The sequence below is a fragment of the Chaetodon auriga genome, chromosome 22 (assembly GCF_051107435.1).
Source record: "Chaetodon auriga isolate fChaAug3 chromosome 22, fChaAug3.hap1, whole genome shotgun sequence".
Taxonomy (NCBI): Eukaryota; Metazoa; Chordata; class Actinopteri; order Chaetodontiformes; family Chaetodontidae; genus Chaetodon; species Chaetodon auriga.
This window is the reverse complement of record NC_135095.1, coordinates 11,090,637-11,109,544: the sequence shown is the minus strand read 5'-3', so window position 1 is coordinate 11,109,544 and position 18,908 is coordinate 11,090,637. Positions and strand designations below refer to the sequence as shown.

The window sequence follows — 18,908 nt, the reverse complement described above, 5'->3', positions numbered from 1 at the left end:
CTCCTTTCTTCATCTCACTAGGTCCAAGTTTTGTCTCCGTGCCCTCACCCCTCCCTGCCTCATTTACCCCCCCTTCTCTTAGCTGTGGCGTGTACTGTGGCTGAATTGCTCCTCCTTGTGTTTCAACAGGCACATCACAGGTTACCAGTCAAACCGGCTAACCGGAGCAGTGTGGCTGCTGCAGTCCAGTATTTCTGAATCTCTGGGTCATGTCCCAGAATAAGCTGTTGGCCTGTTTCTCTTTAGCTCCCACATGATGAGACAATCAGTGTGGTTTAATTAGCTGAGTCCTCATGAGGAGAAACCTATTTATTTAAATTTGGCTCTTAGATGTCTCAACCAAAATACAGATCATCTGGGAATGGGGAAGCATCAACAGTATAAACAGGAATATTAATAAGTTAGAATATTGGAAACTTTGCCCTTCATAAGATGAAGGCAGTGCATGTGAACAGGGTGACGAGTTTTAACTGATAGGTATCAGTAACTGATTACTTACATTAAGACAATTATATTTTATGTTATACGTTTTCTGAGATGTTATGTTTAGACATGTGGAATGAGGCTTTATATTATTAAATATGCACTATTGTGTTTCCAGAATAGAAATCTGAACTATGAATAAAGCCAGGTTCAGAATTCTTGCCTCATTTTATTGACGTATTAGAGTCGAAGGTTTTGACAGGGGGAATTTTTATCACTCCATAAATCAGAAAGTACTGTCAGCAGACATAATAAAAAAACAGGGTTTTTTTGCCAACTTTTTAATGAATGATTTATGAACGAACCTCTCTGTAAAACCCTTCAGAATATATTAGATAGAAATAAAAGTGGTGACGTTCGGTGTGTTTAAGTGCTTCTGAAGTGGAGATTTCTGGCTCAGAGTGTGAGAAAACACTCATTTTGAGAAACTGGCCTTTAAATATATGTATTGTATAATTTCATACACTTTTAGATTAAAAAGAAAGACACTGCAGGTGAATTTGGTACAAATTTTATATCACCACGAAGCATCCCCAGTTGATTATTTTCATTAAAACAATATTCTTTTTTCATATTGCATGATTTCTGAGGTTTTATGTTTAAATATGCAGATGTGGCAGTGCCTGTTAATTAAGGGATCTGAGTACTTCTTCCACCACTGTCCTCAAACATCAATTTGGTGCTAACATTTAATGTGCATCCAAAATGAGGAACGTTGTGCATCACATGAAAGCCAGAATGTTGAAATTCAACACTGGATGTTAAAAAACTTGTGATCAAACACAGTTCAGCTCAGCGTCCAGTGTTTCTTTCTGCTCTTGGATCTTGTATCACAGAGGAGCGTCCATGTTTAACCTCCCTCGTCAACGTCCCCAGCGGAAATGTCCATCTTTAATGAAAGGCTGGGACACAAGAGTGACTCATGATAATGACAGACCAATCAGCAGCAGCCCTGTTGTTAAGTGTACTACAGTGCCCTCTATTGTGCACTGCAGAGACTCTGGTGAGACTGGCGTCTACTGACAAGCTTTGCCACTGGCTCTGTTCATGCACGTCTCCCCTAAGGCCCGACACTACAGACAAAAACATCATTCTCTCATGCATTGGTCAGTTTTGAGATTTTGCTTCCATAACATGTTTTCTTTCAGACTAGTGGAAAGAAAACTTCCAAAATACACATTAAGGTGCCAATTATCCACAGCATTTACAAAAGTGAAAGTAGCAGTACTACAGCATGAAAGTCCTCCACTCAAAGTCTTACTTAAGCAAAAATCCAAAGTATTTGCATCAAAATATAAATATAGTACGTACTGAAAGTAAAAGTTGATTCATTTTCTATATATTAATTATCTGAATCTGCAAAATAACGTAAGCTATCAAGTTAATGTAATGGAATAGGGTGGTGATACTCAAGCAAAGTACCTCAAAATGGTACTTATGTGCAGTGCTTGAGTAAGTTATGCAGGGACACATTTTACCACATGAGGGCGATGTTGTCACAGTAACTCCTCAGCATTTCCACGAGCATTGCTGGCCGCACCAGGTGCATCACCTCCTCTTGACGGAGTTGACTAGAAACGGCAAGAACAAGAAGAGGAAGACGACATGTAAAGTGGAAATAAAGTCATTGAATTCAGCCTCCGGGTCACTTACTGGGGGATCGGTTGGACCAGTTTTAGTGGTGTCACATATTGTAATTACCTTTCTGTTTCCCAATATGTATCCTGTCTCATTGTGTAATTGTTTATTCACTCGCTCAACCTGACTTTGACCCGCCCACAGCAGAATATCAATCAAGATGTATATTGAAGGCAGCCAGTTAGATCACCTCACAGAGCTGTGGAGCTGTGTGTGTGTGTGTGTGCGGGGGGGGGTATTTAGGTGCCCCGCGAGATGAAAGGTGCGCTGTGTCTGTTGCTTCGGGTCTATTATCATGCAGAAACGAGGGACATCCGACTCTTCACTGCGAGAAACACCCACAGAAATACGAGTTTGAACTGAATATGAATGAGAAGATTAAAAACATAACGAAATATTATGTTAGAATAAAACCATTTAGGCCTTCAGAGTGACTTTTGTCCGTGGGAAACACCCAAAATGTCTAGAAATGTCATAAATATGCTCCATTCGACGAAGTTTTTACGCAAGCAAAATTTGGATCAATGAAAGGCAAAACTGGTGTATTATTGTGTCATTTGTATGAACACGTTTCAGGAGAATAACTGCGTAATTTGTCATGGTATTGACTTCTGCGGCTATTATTGAACTTGGTGACCTTCTTGATCACCCTTTTTCTCTTAGTGGTCTAAACAGGCTTTTCTAAAACGAGTAGTCTCAAGCTTCTTTTACTGATGGGTGATTTAGAGCCTCGGATTTTGGAGGCCCTGGTCAAATCTCCCCTGCGTCCACCTTTGGTTGTGGACGCACTCTTTTGAGAAGCAGTGAGTCAGATCAAAGAGCCTGTTCCTCCGCAGGTTCACCGCCCACCAACCCAGCCGCAGTTTGTCTTTGACCGGGATATGAATTGAGGAGCGCTCGCTTCAACACGCCTTTTCTTTACTCCAGGACTTTTCAGAAGTCCTGACCGCCTGTGTGTGTGTGTGTGTGTGTGTGTGTGTGTGTGTGTGTGTGTGTGTGTGTGTGTGTGTGTGTGTGTGTTGGGGGGGGGGGGGGTATTGTGTTGCCTTTTATTTTCTCAGACCAAAGAAGAGGGGATTAGACGATTTGGAAGCACTCACCTTTTATTCAAACAAATTATTCACTTCAGCCAATAATAGGAATTTGACGCGCGTGAACTTTTTTTTTTTTTTTTTTTTTGGAAGTTGATTGAGGTTTTGCAAAACGTTCAGCCCCCATCGCTCTCTCTTGGAACTCTCAGGGTCTCTCCACACCCTCTTTCACTCGTGTGGCCCATTCTCATTCCTCTTATCAGTTATATTTTATACTTTAAAACACTCCCCTCTCCGTATTTTACCCACTTTATTGACTGCATGCGTCAACTTAAATATGGCACATAAACAGGATCATGTAATGATCAGTGGTCAGAAATGATGGACAGCACAGTCAATAATTCCCCATTACTGATTTCGCCCACTTCACCTCTAAAGCATTTGAATGCAACATCACAGGTGCTTCCACTCTTTTGGCTCAACATTGACGCGTCCGATACCCATTTGATGAACCCTCATGCGCGCGCAATGTATGGCCAGAGAGGGAGGGAGGGTTTGAGGTGAAGTCGGGGTGAGAAGAGGAGGGGTGTAGGCGAAAGAGAAGGACAGAGAGAGAGAGAGATGTGGAGCGGCTGTGAGGGACAGGAAGGGAAAGGAATAGTCGCTTTGCTGCCCAATTAGCGTTTTAATCGTGTTAATCTTTCCAGAAGACAACAGCGGGGTCACGTTGCTCACATCGTAGCTTTGTCTTATTTTTAAGACAAGTGAGAGAGGGAGAAATAGCCTCGCACTTAGCGTAAAACCCCAGCTGATACCCTTTTACGCACGAGTTTGCCTTGAAGTTTGTACCAGTGAGCTGGATTCACGGGCAGCCTCTGACCTCTCTGCTGGCGAAAATGCTGTAATCTCAAACCAACTATCGACTCTTGTTCACAGAAGCTACGAGGAAACTACTTTTTGGCCTTTTTCTGCTTATTTTAATGGCAGCGTTCTTATAGTTGTAAAGGCTGGAAGGAAAGGACAGCAGGGTGAAAGACAAGTGGACTAAAAGAAAAGTGGGACAAAAACACAGAACACACGTGAGTTGGACTTTGGGTCTAGATCCAAACACCCGACAGGAGTGAGCAGGGCGCCTGCTTATTATTTATTTTTTTTTGCCCATATCTCAACAGCGGAGCACTTTGCCCAGCGCCGGCTGTGAGGCGGTGACGCGGCGGACCATGGACAACAGGCCTGTCCGGAGAAGGCGAGCCGGTGCCGTGCGACATCTGCTGCTGGCAGCCGCCTTCCTCGCCTGCAGCTCCCAACTGCTGCTGGTGGATGCCAACTCATGGTGGTGAGTGACTGACTGATCACTGGTGGCGCATTGATTTCTTTTCTGAAGGATATGTTCAGTAGTGCGGTGGCGTATAAGAGGCGGATGAACTATGACCCTGGAGCGCCACTGATGACAGATTTTATTGTTTTGAGTTTTATTTGTTATAAAACGTCTTATTCCAGCTTTAAAACGTGTTTCCAAAAGTTAACTTTCTCATCGTATCCTTCATATCATTTTCCCCGACTGCTGTAGATAAGATGACAAATGGAAAAAATGTGAACTATAGACTTTGCGTTCCCTCTTGTGCCTGTGTGTGTTTTTTGGGGGTGATGTTCCAGTGAATGGAACAAATGTGAAGGCTCTGTCACAATATTTACCCTGGCTGAACCCCAAATGGCGCTGCATGACGGCCTGCTGCTGCGCCTATAGGCCCGTCAATTAGCCACGCTTGTTCTTGACTTACACCATGCGACAGTGCTATTGAGTTCCTTTTGTGGCGATGTGGTGGAGGGTGTGTGCAGGTTTGTGGATGCTTCTCTGAGTTTATGCAGAATCTGAATAGATGGTTTAGAATAGATCTCCCTTTAGCTCTTCACATAGGAACCATCTTCACACAGTTTAATGTCCCTTCATTTTGAGAGTCTTTTCAGCCATGGAAGGGCACGCCTCTGCCAGTCATATTTGCTGTGTTTGAGCACAGATTGCCTTTTTTTAAAGTGAAAGTGAGTAAAAATGTATAAAAAAAAAGGACTGGAAAGGACACATGACTATAGTGTTAGCAGAGATGAACACCAGAGAAGTCTATTTATCTACACTTTATAGGCCAGTCGCACCAATAAACTTGTGTCTGAACTTTGTCCTCCACAGCACCAGCCTCCTCTCAGAGGGAGTCGTAGATCACAGAAATCCTGCCACTTCTCTCTGAGTTAAACAGATAGCATATACTGGTTTCAATGTAGACTAAATATGGCCTCTGTCTCTCAGGTCACTAGCTCTGACCCCGATCCAGCGGCCAGAGATGTACATCATCGGAGCTCAGCCTCTCTGCAGTCAGCTGTCTGGTCTCTCTCAGGTAACTTCCTGTTATTTTGGGGGTTTTCATGGCTCTACAGCATCAACAAAAGTGATCCTCCCACAGTTCCTCTTCTGTACTTCGACTCTAAGGAGATAAAGGGGAGAATTTCCCCACAGGGATCACGTAAGTATCAAACTATTAACGTGCTAATCTCCACTAATCTCTCCTGCGCTGCTGTGTGGTCTGCAGGGCCAGAGGAAGCTGTGCCAGCTGTACCAGGACCACATGGTCTACATCGGAGACGGAGCCAAGACTGGCATCAAGGAGTGCCAGTACCAGTTCAGGCAGAGGAGGTGGAACTGCAGCACTGTGGACAACACGTCTGTGTTTGGACGGGTCATGCAGATCGGTGAGTTTAAAATTGGATGAGAGACAGAGCAAGGAAAGGTTGTCCTTGTCTTAAAAGACCTGTCGATCAATCTGAGAGTGATGGGAGGTCCCACTGAAGTTTAATATTATGTATTTGATATTGTCAATGTATCTGTTTTAAGACAATTACACACAAACAAAAAAAAAGTAGTGATTTATTCAAGCATGCAAAGTCTCAGACGTCACTGTGAACGTTGTTTTGCAGGCAGCGTTCATGACTCTTGATCAAATGAGAAAGATCTGTCAGTGGCAGCTGGTGCATTGTGTTATTGACTATTTTGAAATATAAAACAAGGGATGGCAGAAGAAGTTATAAAAAGAGTAGTCAGTCATGTTACTGCATTCTTTGTTTCACTTTGATTGGACACATTCACCCCAAAATCAAGAATACATGCAGTTCCATTATATTCAAGAGAAGGCAGACTTCTCCACAGCCGATACCTCCAGAACTCTGCAACACACACCAAAACAATCTCCATGGATAAACAGCACAGCAGGTAAGAGGGATGTGTTTTTGACTTTGGGGTGAACTGTCCCTTTCACACAGCAAGCTTTTGGACGGCTCATGCAGATCAGGGTGTTGAATGTTTGACAGAACAGACGGGGTCATGTGAGGTCAGTGAAATAACAGGCTGAAATAATACCACTCTGTATCACATGTCATGGTTTACACAGGAATATGAGTTGGACAGTAGCCTAAAACTGAATCTATAGCAGAGCAGAGAGGGCTGATACATGGATCACACAGCCGAGGGTCAGGGACAAGGACAAGGTCGTGAGAAGATGTGACATTCAAAAACTCTTAAACTCCATACAGGGTAAATACAGATTCAATAGAAAACACATCACTGTGTTACAGTCATTACAATACTCAGGATCCGGGCTGAAGCATCAAAGCTAGATTTGGTTCTGCACAACATTAGTCTGTAGGATTACAGGAGGAGTACATTCGGCCTGTTAATTGTAATATTTAGCATATTTCATTGGCCTACATACTAGCGAGAAAAAAAGACTGTGATTGTACATGGAAATTGCGCAGAAGCGTCTTGCCCGAAAGCGAAAACCCGCTCACCGCTCGTTTCCACGTTGCGCATGCGCAATGGAAAAGCGAAGATGCGTAAAAACTATACAGTGAAGAGAAAAAAATAGTCAACTGTGCTAAGAATGAACGCAGTAGAGTTTAATAACGTTTCAAAATGTAAACATAGTGGTCGAACATGCAGCAGTGGCGCAGATCCTGGATCAGTATCATGTGCGTCTAATGCCCAGCGGGCGATGTGGGAAAGCTCTCATCAACAAGTACGTGTCAGATCCGCTGCGGGCAGTCAGACGAGGTGTTTGCTGCTCTTCCTCTGTCTCCGGCCCTCTCTGCCTGCACGGCTCTCTATTGACAGTCAGTGTATGTGCAGGTTTAGACGGAGGTGTGAGTCGGTCCATTGTCCCGCGGCTCCTCTTTTGAAATGCGCTGATGAGCTGACACCGAGCCGGCAGATCCGGACCTGCTATTTGAAGTCTGGCCTCCGCGGACTCATAAACCAGTCGGCCTCCCTCACTCGCTCTCGCTCTCTCTGAGCGGCTCTTTATCCTGCTGCATAATCTGTATGTTGCATCCTGATGCTCCTAAAACCTGAATGAAGAGCTCACACGCCTCAGCTCTGCATGCAGACCGGCCTGTCTGCTGGTCCCTGTTGATTCCAGACTGTGCCGGGAGCCTTTTACTGCGCAATGAGTACTGCCACTTTTCATACTTGAAGTACATTTTGCTGAAAATACTTACATTAAGTACGATAAATAAATAAGAATGACAGCATTTATTCATGCATTTTATTAGATTGGTTTATTGTTTACATGCTTAAAACTGCTAGAATTACTTTAAAAGGCTGATTTTTCATCTGCTGTGTTTAAAAAAAAAATAAAGCCTAAAAAGAGAATGAATGAGTGTAATAGTCAAATATCTGAAGTGAAAGACCTTTAACTATGATAAAATATCACAGATCAGTTGAGGTCAACCGCCCACCGCTAACAAGGTGTTATTACAGGAATATTAAAACATTAGAAAAGCAGATTATATAGCAGCAAATATGAGGTCGAAGTTGGTATTTAAAATTAAGGAATGTCATTTAACACTAAAAAAATACTATTATTTGTAAGACCAATGAACTCTAAACGTCCATTTAAGGGAGAAATTTCACCCTACAAAAAGTCAAACTCTGAATTTGAATCTAATGAAGCGTCACTGCGGTCTCTGTAAATGCAGCCTCCACCAGAAATACCACAAGGCTCGATGCTGTTCACATGCAAATGTTCAGCTCCACCTCCTACCTGTCAGACCACCACCAGCTTCATTCTTCTAAGTGGTTTGTGTATTAATGTGTGGAATAGACATGCAGGCTCTGTGTATTCCAAAACTAGAGTTTTTCTGCTGATGTTAGCCCAGATCCTCCCGTACTACAGTACATTGTTGAGGTAATTGTACTTCACTACTTAATGTTTCTATTCCACTAGATGTCATTAATAGCTTTAGTAACTAGTTAATTTGCAGGTTTTTAATACAAAAAGATAAAACTATCAGCCAATACATTTTGATATATATTATTACAGGTGAAGCTAAACAGCAGTATATAAAGTCATTAAAATTAGCTGCAACTTAATCAGATGCAACATTGAAGTCATCGCTATTATAATCAGTAATAGAATATATATGATACTAAAATGGCTCATATATAAGTATAAAGTATATTTTGATGCTTGTACTGTTGTACTTTAACTTAAGTACATTTTTAAATGCAAGATTTTAACATTTCAACATTTAGCAGCAACGTATTTATCCAGAAAAAGAACATTGTTTGTGGAAAGTTGCTTTCTTTGTTGTGAGAACCACAAATGATTCAGTTCACCTCAAAAACATGCATCACTCAGCCTGAACACATAAAATACAAGATACCTCCAGAGGAGAGTGAGAGAATATGATTTAATCTGGGTGAAATCAGCCTTTAACATCAGCCTTTACCTGTCCACTAGTAGGACAGGTAAAGCCGAAGTGTTTACTTCATTAAAGGCTGCATGTGTCTTATGGGTCACTGAGCTGGTATTTAAAGCTACTGAGCTTAACCAGGTACAGAGTTAGAGCCCCAAATCACAGCTATTGTCCATTGTTAGGTGAAGTGGGTGTGGGGCTATTTGCTGTGTGTGTGTGTGTGTGTGTGTGTGTGTGTGTGTGTGTGTGTGTGTGTGTGTGTGTGAGAGAGTTGGGGGGTTAACCTGAGCAGTTACCCGTGTTTCCTGTCATTGAACACACACCTTAAGCACAGCCCTAAATAAAAAACATGGTGACCAAACATAGCTTACTGTGTGTGTATGTTAAGTCATCACCGGACATGCTGATGTTAGCATTACCTAATATGGAATCTATTTCCTCCTCTCCATCAGGCTCCAGGGAAACGGCCTTCACTTACTCCATCAGCGCGGCCGGTGTGGTCAACGCCATCAGCCGGGCGTGCCGCGAGGGCGAGCTCTCCACCTGCGGCTGCAGCCGTGCCGCTCGACCCCGCGACCTGCCGCGCGATTGGCTGTGGGGCGGCTGCGGCGACAACGTCCACTACGGCTACCGGTTCGCCCGGGAGTTCGTGGACGCCAGGGAGAGAGAGAAGAATTACCCACGCGGTTCCACGGAGCACGCCCGAACACTGATGAACCTGCAGAACAACGAAGCAGGCAGACAGGTACGGCAGACCAAACACACTTGAGGCTTAGCCTAAGCTCAGAGGGCCCCATACTACATCTGTATGTCTGCAAGGAATGTGTGTGTGTGTGAGTCGAGGTGGCCCCCGATTGCCTGACCTGGCAGTATTTGTGAGTGTGTGTGGGTAAGTTATTTATTGGGAGGGTCCAAATGGTATAACTGCTAACGCCCTTGGAGTCTGGCTAGGTCACCAGGTCAAAGCACATTCCAGCGCAGTGACACACGCGCGCACACACACACACACACACACAACAGCTCACACAGTCACATAAATGCAGCAGCACAATGGATGATAACATGAAATTGTTTGATGAGGTGTCAGAGGGGGAAACTGTACAAGGAGGCAAGACTGATGGATGGTCTCTGAGGGATTTTGGCTCACTCTGCTTGCCGTACAGCAAAGATCAGTAGCTCCAACCTTGATATTGGAGCTAAAGCGGTTCGGAACTGCTTTGAGGTGAGGAGAGCATTAGAAAAAGTGCACTAAACGAAACCTTTCACCTTCAACTAGGCTGTACAGACACACACACACACACACACACACACACACACACACCTCCCTCGTAAAAGGTCCATTTGCCCGTTCTGGTACACACTGGATCAGGAGAATGTGTTTATCTTCAGTTAGAAGAGCTTTGTTTAAGCTGTTTGCAAGACAGAGACGCTGTGTGTGTGTGTGTGTGTGTGTGTGTGTGTGTGTGTGTGTGTGTGTGTGTGTGTGTGTGTGTGTGTCTGCTCCATTTGATTTGTGTGAGAGACGGTTAGCCTGGTTTTGTGTGTGTATCAGGGGTCAAAGGTGAGGGTCTGGAGAGGTTGTGTTTCTGCTGAGGGTCCCATTGGGGCTATAGGAGAGTGTATGAGAGAGACAGATCTACTGCTTTGTATTAACACACACACACACACACACACACACACACACACACACACACACACGCACACACACGCACACAGTCCTTCTGCCTTTCTGTAACATACACACTCCTTTGAATGACTTTTCCTCCTCGCTCCTGTTTGATCCCTGGTTTTTATTGTTGTCTGTCCATCGAAATGGAAGAGAGGAGAAGAGGGAGATGAAAAGGAGGAGAGGAAGACAGCTTCTCTCCTCCTTTTCATCCCCTCTTCTCTCTTTTTTCTCTCTCTCTCTCTCTCTTTCTTTCGTGGACACGCTGGTTTGTCCTAAGCGGGATTTGTCTTGCTTGGTTGAACAAGGCAAACCGCAGGGCTTTTGTCGAGGTGACAGGGGCGTGCCGCTCGCTGTGTGTGTGTGTTTCTGTGTGTGTGTGTGTGTGTGTGTGTGTGTGTGTGTGTGTGTGTGTGTGTGCGCTCAGCTTCATTTGATTTGTGTAGAAGGCGGACAACATGGTCGTCTGTGTGTGCCTGTGTGTACAAGCGTCTGGAGACAGAGACACAGGGTGAGGGATGGACCTCCGTCACACTCCCCCGAATTTCAAAAGACCTACACTCACACACACACACACACACACACACACACACACACACACACACACACACACATACACACACACACACACACACACAGCCACCTAGGTCCACTGTCTCCATTTCACACAAATCAAATGAGGCCGGGCTTGTCACACAGAGACCAAAACAACTCGATGTCCGTCCCCAGTCTGAGGACAGTAACAGGCCACTTTGTGCCGCCTCTGCTCTGAACACAGATGCAAACTTCCAGATTCATCCGTCGACCTGTGGATCACTTTGTTGCTTGTCGCCAAAACGACCAGACCGTATCCTTTTGATTTGGGAAACCGAACATCTCATAACAAAAGAGGAACATCTTATGTTTGTTCCCAAAGATTCATCTAAATGGCACAAAATAATGCACAAAACACACAGATTTTTCTCTTTGTTGTTGCAGTAGAGCTACTAAGTTTTAGATTTTAGGCTTGAATGTTGCTCTCAACAGAAATGTGACACAAAGTAGCAGATACAGACAACTTGTAAGGCGATGTCACACAGTGTGTGAAAAACGTTTTCTTCTTCTTTTAAGCTTTTTAAAGGCTGATCCTCGGTTTGTTCCGATGCAGCGCCCTCATGTCGTTTTCAAAAAATGATCTTGTTACCGTTTGATTTATAAGCAGAAGCATTTCATTACAAATCAGGAGTTTTATGCTGCGCGCCGCGACACGTTTTCTAGGCTTTTTTCTGCAGTGAAGTCGGCTGCATCACAAATTTATCTCAGAGGGCTTTAGAGTCTGTACAGCATGTGAACCTGCAGTTCAGATACAGAAAAACTTCCTTAAAACTTGTTAACAGCAGAAAAGGTTAAGAAACTTCAGGGAGAGCAACAGGGGATAGATAGAAATAGTAATAGACAGATGGATTTACACATACTGTGTACAGTATGAAAATACAGATCCAAGAAACTGTTGTTAGTTATTCCCTTTGAAGATCAGGCAGGACAACATGCTGCTCTTCTTGGCTATCTTTACTCCTCATTCATTGCTTATCCTGTCACAAAGGGTGGGCTATTTTCTCTATTTCTGCCCCATTCTATGACTACACACACACACACACACACACACACACACACACACGGCTCCTAACCCCTAACCCTGTCTGAGCAGAACCTATTGTGCCTGACACAGAGACCGTGTCTCTACCACGGATGACTGCCCGTGTGTGTGTGTTAGTGTGTGTGTGTTCATCAGGTCCAGTGTCACTGCGCCCAGCAGGCACGACCCACCAAATAGCTCAGTATGATGCTGGACACACACAGACACACACACACACAGTATACGCCTGGTTAGATTCGACAGCATGAGGTTATTTCAGCCTGCAATAATAATATTAATGATGATGAGCTGTTTCTGTAACACCACTGGAAGGATGTGGCTCAAATAAATGAATCAGGAAATGTGCAAAATAACAGCAGTTATGGAAGTGAAATAAAGTACAGAAAACATAAGTAATGACAGAAAAGGCTACACAGAGAGAAGTTAGAAATGAGCTGAAATAGATCTGTTTCAGGTCGTCGCTCTTGAATTCCACCGCAAACCCTCAAAACAAGGCTTCTACCTTCACAAGATGTCATTGTCCTCTGCTCTCCGTGTCTGTCTGCGGGGGTCACGGGGGTCAAATCGCAGGATTGGAGGGTGCCGAGAGTTATGCCTGCTGGGTAGTAAAGTAGAGGACAGGGGAGCAGGAGGTGGGAGGTGGGAGGTTGAGGGTCGGGGGTGTTTGGGATGCAGGGGTTAACAGAGGTGAGAAGGTAATTGGGATCAGGCAATTTGAAGAGGCAGAGCGGTTCATCTGTGGGAGGGAAAATCAGAATATAGTCGATTCAGCAATCAGCCATTGAAGTGTGAGAGCGTGTGCGGCTCCGGCTGTGGTGCAAACACAACACAAGGCATGATCAGTGACGCAGCACATGGTATAATACACGTGTGTGCCGAGGAGGGGTGGGTATGTGCCTCGAAGGCTGCCTGACTGACAGGGTGAAGCTGTGTGGGTGAAGGGCGCCCCCTAAAGTTCACTGCTGCAAGGGCCATAAATCTGTTTTTTTTAACATACCCATATGTTAAAAAAGTGCTTCTTAATGTTGAGACAAAGGCAAACCTTTTGCAGATCAAATTGGAGTTTATTTGTTTTAAGACAGGGCGTTTCATGAGGAAATACTGGCAGGATTTAATGGGAACTATGTTTATATTTTTAGACATTTAGTACACGTCTAAAATTATTTGAATGAGAGAAATTTGTGGCCGAGTGTCATGAAAACAGGTCAAAAATATCAGATGAACGGCTCTGCTCTGTGATCTCTTTATTATAGGACTATTCCACTGAAAGCTACTGGTTTTATAGCTAAACAAATAATATGTCATCCTATAGTTTTCTCACAACTGTTATTTAAAATGACTGCTTTCTATGTGTGGGATGCTTGATTTACAAGAGAGCCACAGTGCCTCTGTCTCCTATTCTCAGTCAGCTGTTTGTTTTAGTTTGGTGGAGTAGAAGAAGAATAGCACATATGGAGCAAAAATCCTTTATTCTTACATTTTTCCCTTTTGGATATCTCTTTTACTGCACATTTTAACAAGAGAGGGTTTTGCATCAGTGCACAATGGCAACAGAAAACCGGAGACAGGAGACTTTCTAGATTTATTGCTGTATAAAGATATTTCTAGCGCCTCGGGAGGTGTAGCAGTGCATATTTTAAACGCACAGCTGGCACATGTGGATCTTACATGCAGTTTCTGTCCCATCAGCCATTATTCACTTTTTATTCCTCCCATTTAATTTGGCAGCAGCAGCCTTAAGGATTTGAGCTGAGTGAGGGGTAGAAGGGTGGTAATGCCTCTATTAAACTACAGCAAATCACATGACTTCCATCAGTCAAAGGCATATGTGGTGTAGGCTGCTCTGCTAAGCCAGAATAGTTAGCTTTTAGCCATTTAGCTGACATTTAGCTACTGTAACTGTATTTTTATGTGCTGTTTTCACTGAAATTACACATTTTCAAGGCCGAGAATGTCGAAAGGTGAGATTCTGGTCTTAACTTTGGCCAAATATGCATTAACTGCATTTTGGCTTTATAGGGTAGAATTAACTAAAACTATTTAAATATTTTAATATCTATTATCTGGATTACCCCTGACTTTTTGAGTGGCAGGCTGTTGAACACATTTATTCTGCATTATTTTGTTAAGTAGTTGATGGGAGGGAGTGGTTACACATGTTCACCACTAGGTGGCAGCAGCGTAGCAGCAAATATAGTTTATCTGCAGCCCAACGAGTTTCACACTGTGTCAGGGGTCTTAATGTACTGGCCCAGAGATTCTGCAAGATGGTGCTTTTATTACATGATAATCATTTGGTTTTCAAGGAAGTCAAGCAAAAAACTGTCTTTTTGTGCTATATGTGATACTCATTCTTAACCAAACACTTAAGCTAACACTGAAATGTCTCTTTCTAAACCTTAAAGTACACAGCTGCAAGAAAGACTGACAGCTGGTTATTTTTATGTCGCTTTTAATGTGACTTTAATGTTTATAGTTGAAATTTATTGAAATTTATAACATCTGTCTTTTTCTCTCTCCCAGGCGGTCTATAACCTCGCGAATGTGGCCTGTAAGTGTCACGGCGTCTCAGGCTCCTGCAGTCTGAAGACCTGTTGGCTCCAGCTGGCAGACTTCAGGCGTGTTGGCGAGTACCTGAAGGAGAAATATGACAGTGCGGCTGCTATGCGCATTGGACGCAAGGTATTAAACTGAGTGCCATTGAACAGAATTACCCCCCAAAATACTCCTAAATCTTTACACCAACTGACTCTTTCTGCACTTCATCCCTATCAGGGCAAGCTGGAGCTGGTAGACAAGCGCTTCAACACCCCGACCCCAGAGGACCTGGTCTACATCGACCCCAGCCCTGACTACTGCCTCCGCAACGAGACCACGGGCTCGCTGGGCACGCAGGGCCGCCTCTGCAACAAAACCTCGGAGGGCATGGACGGCTGCGAGCTCATGTGCTGCGGCCGAGGATACGACCAGTTCAAGACCTACAAGCACGAGCGCTGCCACTGCAAGTTCCACTGGTGCTGCTACGTCAAGTGCAAACGCTGCACGACGCTCGTGGACCAGTTTGTTTGTAAATAGCACTGGAAGGGGCTGGGGAGGGAGGAAGGGGAGAGCAGATGAAGAGGAGCGACGGATGGAAGAAGAGAGGGTGAATTTTCAGGGTTGTGTTCAGGATAAAATAACACACACAAAATCAATTTTTCTGTTTCCCTCTCTCCTCCATTTTTAAACCTCCTGCCTTTTCTCATTAAGGGCAGAAGCTGCATAACAGCTGTGTGGCCTTATTTTTTTTAGCACAGTGATGTAGAGATAGACAGAGGAAAAGACCAGATGGATGGGAGGATAGGAAGCAAGGAGTAATGTGATTTCTTCCTTGCTTTTTGGACAAGACGTTTTTCAGCAGAGGTTCCTGTCACTTTCTGCTGTCCTATATAATATCCTGATCACAACCCCGAAGGAAGGAGGGATGGGAAGACAGAGGGACGAAAATGGACGAAAAAAGAAGGACGTGAAGGATAAACGGACCCAGAAAGTGGAACAACTGGATCCTGGAAAGGTGGACACATGCGATTAGTGTGATAACAAAGATATGAGAGAAGAAATAAATATATAATTAAGTAATAAATAAACATACAACTCTGATTGTTATTTAAAGAGGCTCGAACAAACCCAAGGCACAGTTTGGACCCATAAAACTCAGCCCTTTTGGAGTTTGAAGCCATTTGATTGTTGTCAACGTGTCTGTTTCAAAGAACCTTTGACCTTTAACCATGCAAGAGTAATTCTAGCATACGTGAGTTGTGCTGACGTTGCAGAAACACACTTGCAGTGCGTGCACCAGAAATGCAGAAAAGTCCAGACTGAAACAGACGGATGAGAGCGGGCGGAAGAGGAATCACTTATTGGAGGTGCATAACAGGACGGGGGTGAATGGAGGGAATAGAGACAAAGGGAAAAAGCTCAATTTGGCAGGAGCCGCACAGCTGATTGGGAAAGTCCAGCTACAAGTGTGGAGTTCCCTTTAAAATGCATGAAAAAGCAGTAAAGACACTTAATCTTCAAGCCAAAAAAGGACGACGACTCCCAGGACACACTCTGTCCATTCGTCTCTCTGTAACTACTGCTGTTAGAGCAGATTTCCAGCACCTGTGAGCTGATAAGTGTGTCCGTGCAGGTTAATGAGGCTCACCGGCCGCCGCCATCTTGACAACCGCAGCCGTTTAAACAAGCAGCTCCGGCTCCATGACCTTCATCTGACAGTGAAGTGAGCGAAACCTCCATTAGTGAGATTAATGTGCTGTATCCGCCTTAATGAACCCGCACTAAGAGACACGCTCACTGCGAGTGCACCTCTTCATCTCATGTCGTTATGCAACTTGTTAAGTCAACAAAAAGCCCTGTGGTGTCAATTTGGCGCTTGTGCCACCAATTTAACGTTTTCTAATAGTTAATCATGAGTTTTTGCAATTTGGAGGGGTTGGGGTGAGATTCTTGGAAGAGTTTGATGTGATCCGATCGAACGTGGAGAGGACAGCGTGGACGGGGGAAGACTGAGCGTGTGGAAAAACAGAGGACTGCAATTTATTACGTGCTACTTTAAAACAGAGTAGTAGATCAGAAGAGAAGGTATATTTTATTACTGTTTTTCATTCTGTTTTCTATGTTTTATACATGAGCATTACTGTGTATTCTTTTGATAAACTAGTCTTCGACAATGAGGCGTTGTTCTGTTTTTGAGTCTGCTGCAGTTCTTTTGGAGACGGCCAACACTTTCACTCTGTTCCCCCACATCTGCGGACAAGTCCGTCTTTTAGAGGCTGTTTCGGAAAAGTACGCTGCTGTTGCTAAATCGGGAAGCAATGCAAGAATTTGACTTACAGTAGTTCCATTTACTGCAACAATGCCAAAGTTATACAAAGAATAAAAAATCCCCAATTGATAAAACTAAATGGACTAATATACACCAATCTAGAGCAGAGCGCTGGCTGCATGTCTGACCATTTACATCTCACTAATTATAGTTTTAGCAAGTCATTTTTGAAGAACATACTAAGTACACTTTGTGTTATTTTTGTTGCATTCAAGTAAACTTAAGTGGTACTCAAGTAGTCCTTGAGTACCACTTGAGTACACTTGAAATGTAAGTGCTAAATTGGCACAACACAACTTCAATCAGTGCTTATAGATATGTGTAATTATACAGTATGATGTATTTTAGGTGGCTTAAACTCACTTATTCTGGAGGAGTAGAAATAACTTTACGGAACAACCCTTTAATTTTATGGACTTTTTCAATGAAATACTTATTCGAAACAACAATAGAAAACTGTATGAAGTGCCCTGAGATAACTCCTGTCCTAAATAAAATTGGCTTTATTTGACAACAATACTCCCCAAACACTGAATCCAGCATCCATCATTTATCTTTACATTTAAATTCTTGAGCAGACCCGTTATTCATGATCAATGAGTGCAGTTTAGCTCAATTAAAATGACAAAACTACATATGTACCCATGCTGATCAATTCTATCAATCAGTATTACGGTGCTGACATGAGCAGAATGTTTTCATGCTTTAATACGACATTGCATTGTGTTTATATATGTATTGTTTTTCTCACATGAAAAAAGTAAAATATGTATGTTTGTAACCTTGTTGGTGATTTTATTAGGCCTAACTGTGTTCATTCCTGATGATGATTCCTGCTTGTTCTTGTCATTCTGTGTCCCTCTGTGTTATCTGACTCCTCCTGGAGAGCTCTGATCCCATCTGATGGACAAACAGTGACTCTGTTCCTTAAGTGAAGCTGCTTTTAACTCTGTTTGCATCTCAAACTACGTCATATACACTCAGGCGCTCTTGTTACTTGACGGCACCATCAGTGTGGCTTCTCTACAGCTCTGTGAAATGCTCCAGCAGCCAAACAGCCTGTGACAACTTTTAGCACTTAAATGCCAAGCACACAGTCATGGCAAAAGACGGTCTGTACAGCGCCCTGATTACCAATCCCATTACTTTCAGCTGCTCACAGTTAATTCAATTAGACCACTGACCAGAACAGCATGATTGACCTACAGGGCTGTCAGTGTGTAATCCCCTCACCTGATACAGGAGTGTGTGTTTAAGGTTCATCCCGCACAAAACTGCAGCCGATGATTATTCCTCCATAGACCTGCATTCATGTATTCTCCATTGATGCTTTAATGTGTGTCTGATAGTAGTGTGTGTGTGTGTGTGTGTGTGTGTGTGTGTGTGTGTGTGTATGTGTGTGTGTGTGTGTGTGTGTCTACGTGCACGTGCTTACTGAAGATTAGACCGGTGAAAGTGTAACCCGGTGGTTTCACTAATCCTTTGCACCTGACAGCCATCTGCTGCTGTGATGCCGCTAATTTGGATGTTCTCATGTCTGAAAGGAACAAACAAAAATGCAGGTTATGCTTCTTTCATGTGACTCTTATGAGAATGTTTCAGGCTATATTTTTTTTCTCCATATAAAACCAGCTTTTAGGCGTGTTCTTATGCACTCGTAGCAGTTTTTTTTTACAGTTCCTGCAGAGGGAAGAGTGTGGACGTGGTGTTGTAGCAGGAAAGTTGGCTCGGGCATCCGCAGGTTTTGCTGACTTTACCATCAGTCTGTCTGCAGCTTTTGTGCCTTAAGTCAATCTTGTACATTTTGCATCATTCTAACAAAAAGCAGTTAAAGCAACATTACTTCAG

The 18,908-nt window shown here is 43.5% G+C and overlaps 1 protein-coding gene across 1 annotated transcript; it reads left to right on the top strand.

Annotated features, from left to right (window-relative positions):
• The first annotated feature begins 4,094 nt into the window (after nucleotides 1–4,094).
• wnt5b (wingless-type MMTV integration site family, member 5b) lies at nucleotides 4,095–17,182 on the top strand. Its single transcript, XM_076722655.1, has 7 exons — nucleotides 4,095–4,231; nucleotides 4,325–4,488; nucleotides 5,455–5,542; nucleotides 5,735–5,894; nucleotides 9,344–9,636; nucleotides 14,717–14,875; nucleotides 14,969–17,182. Exons 2-7 carry the CDS (start codon nucleotides 4,373–4,375, stop codon nucleotides 15,266–15,268), a joined length of 1,116 nt encoding a protein of 371 aa, XP_076578770.1. The 5' UTR covers nucleotides 4,095–4,231; nucleotides 4,325–4,372; the 3' UTR covers nucleotides 15,269–17,182.
• Nucleotides 17,183–18,908: the final 1,726 nt, after the last annotated feature.

Excerpts from the sequence above, each read along its gene's own strand:
- wnt5b (XM_076722655.1), top strand. The coding sequence starts at position 4,373 with ATGGACAACAGGCCTGTCCGGAGAAGGCGAGCCGGTGCCGTGCGACAT. Across the intron at positions 4,489-5,454 it reads GTGGATGCCAACTCATGGTG|GTCACTAGCTCTGACCCCGA; the intron begins GTGAGTGACTGA and ends TCTGTCTCTCAG. Across the intron at positions 5,543-5,734 it reads AGCTGTCTGGTCTCTCTCAG|GGCCAGAGGAAGCTGTGCCA; the intron begins GTAACTTCCTGT and ends TGTGGTCTGCAG.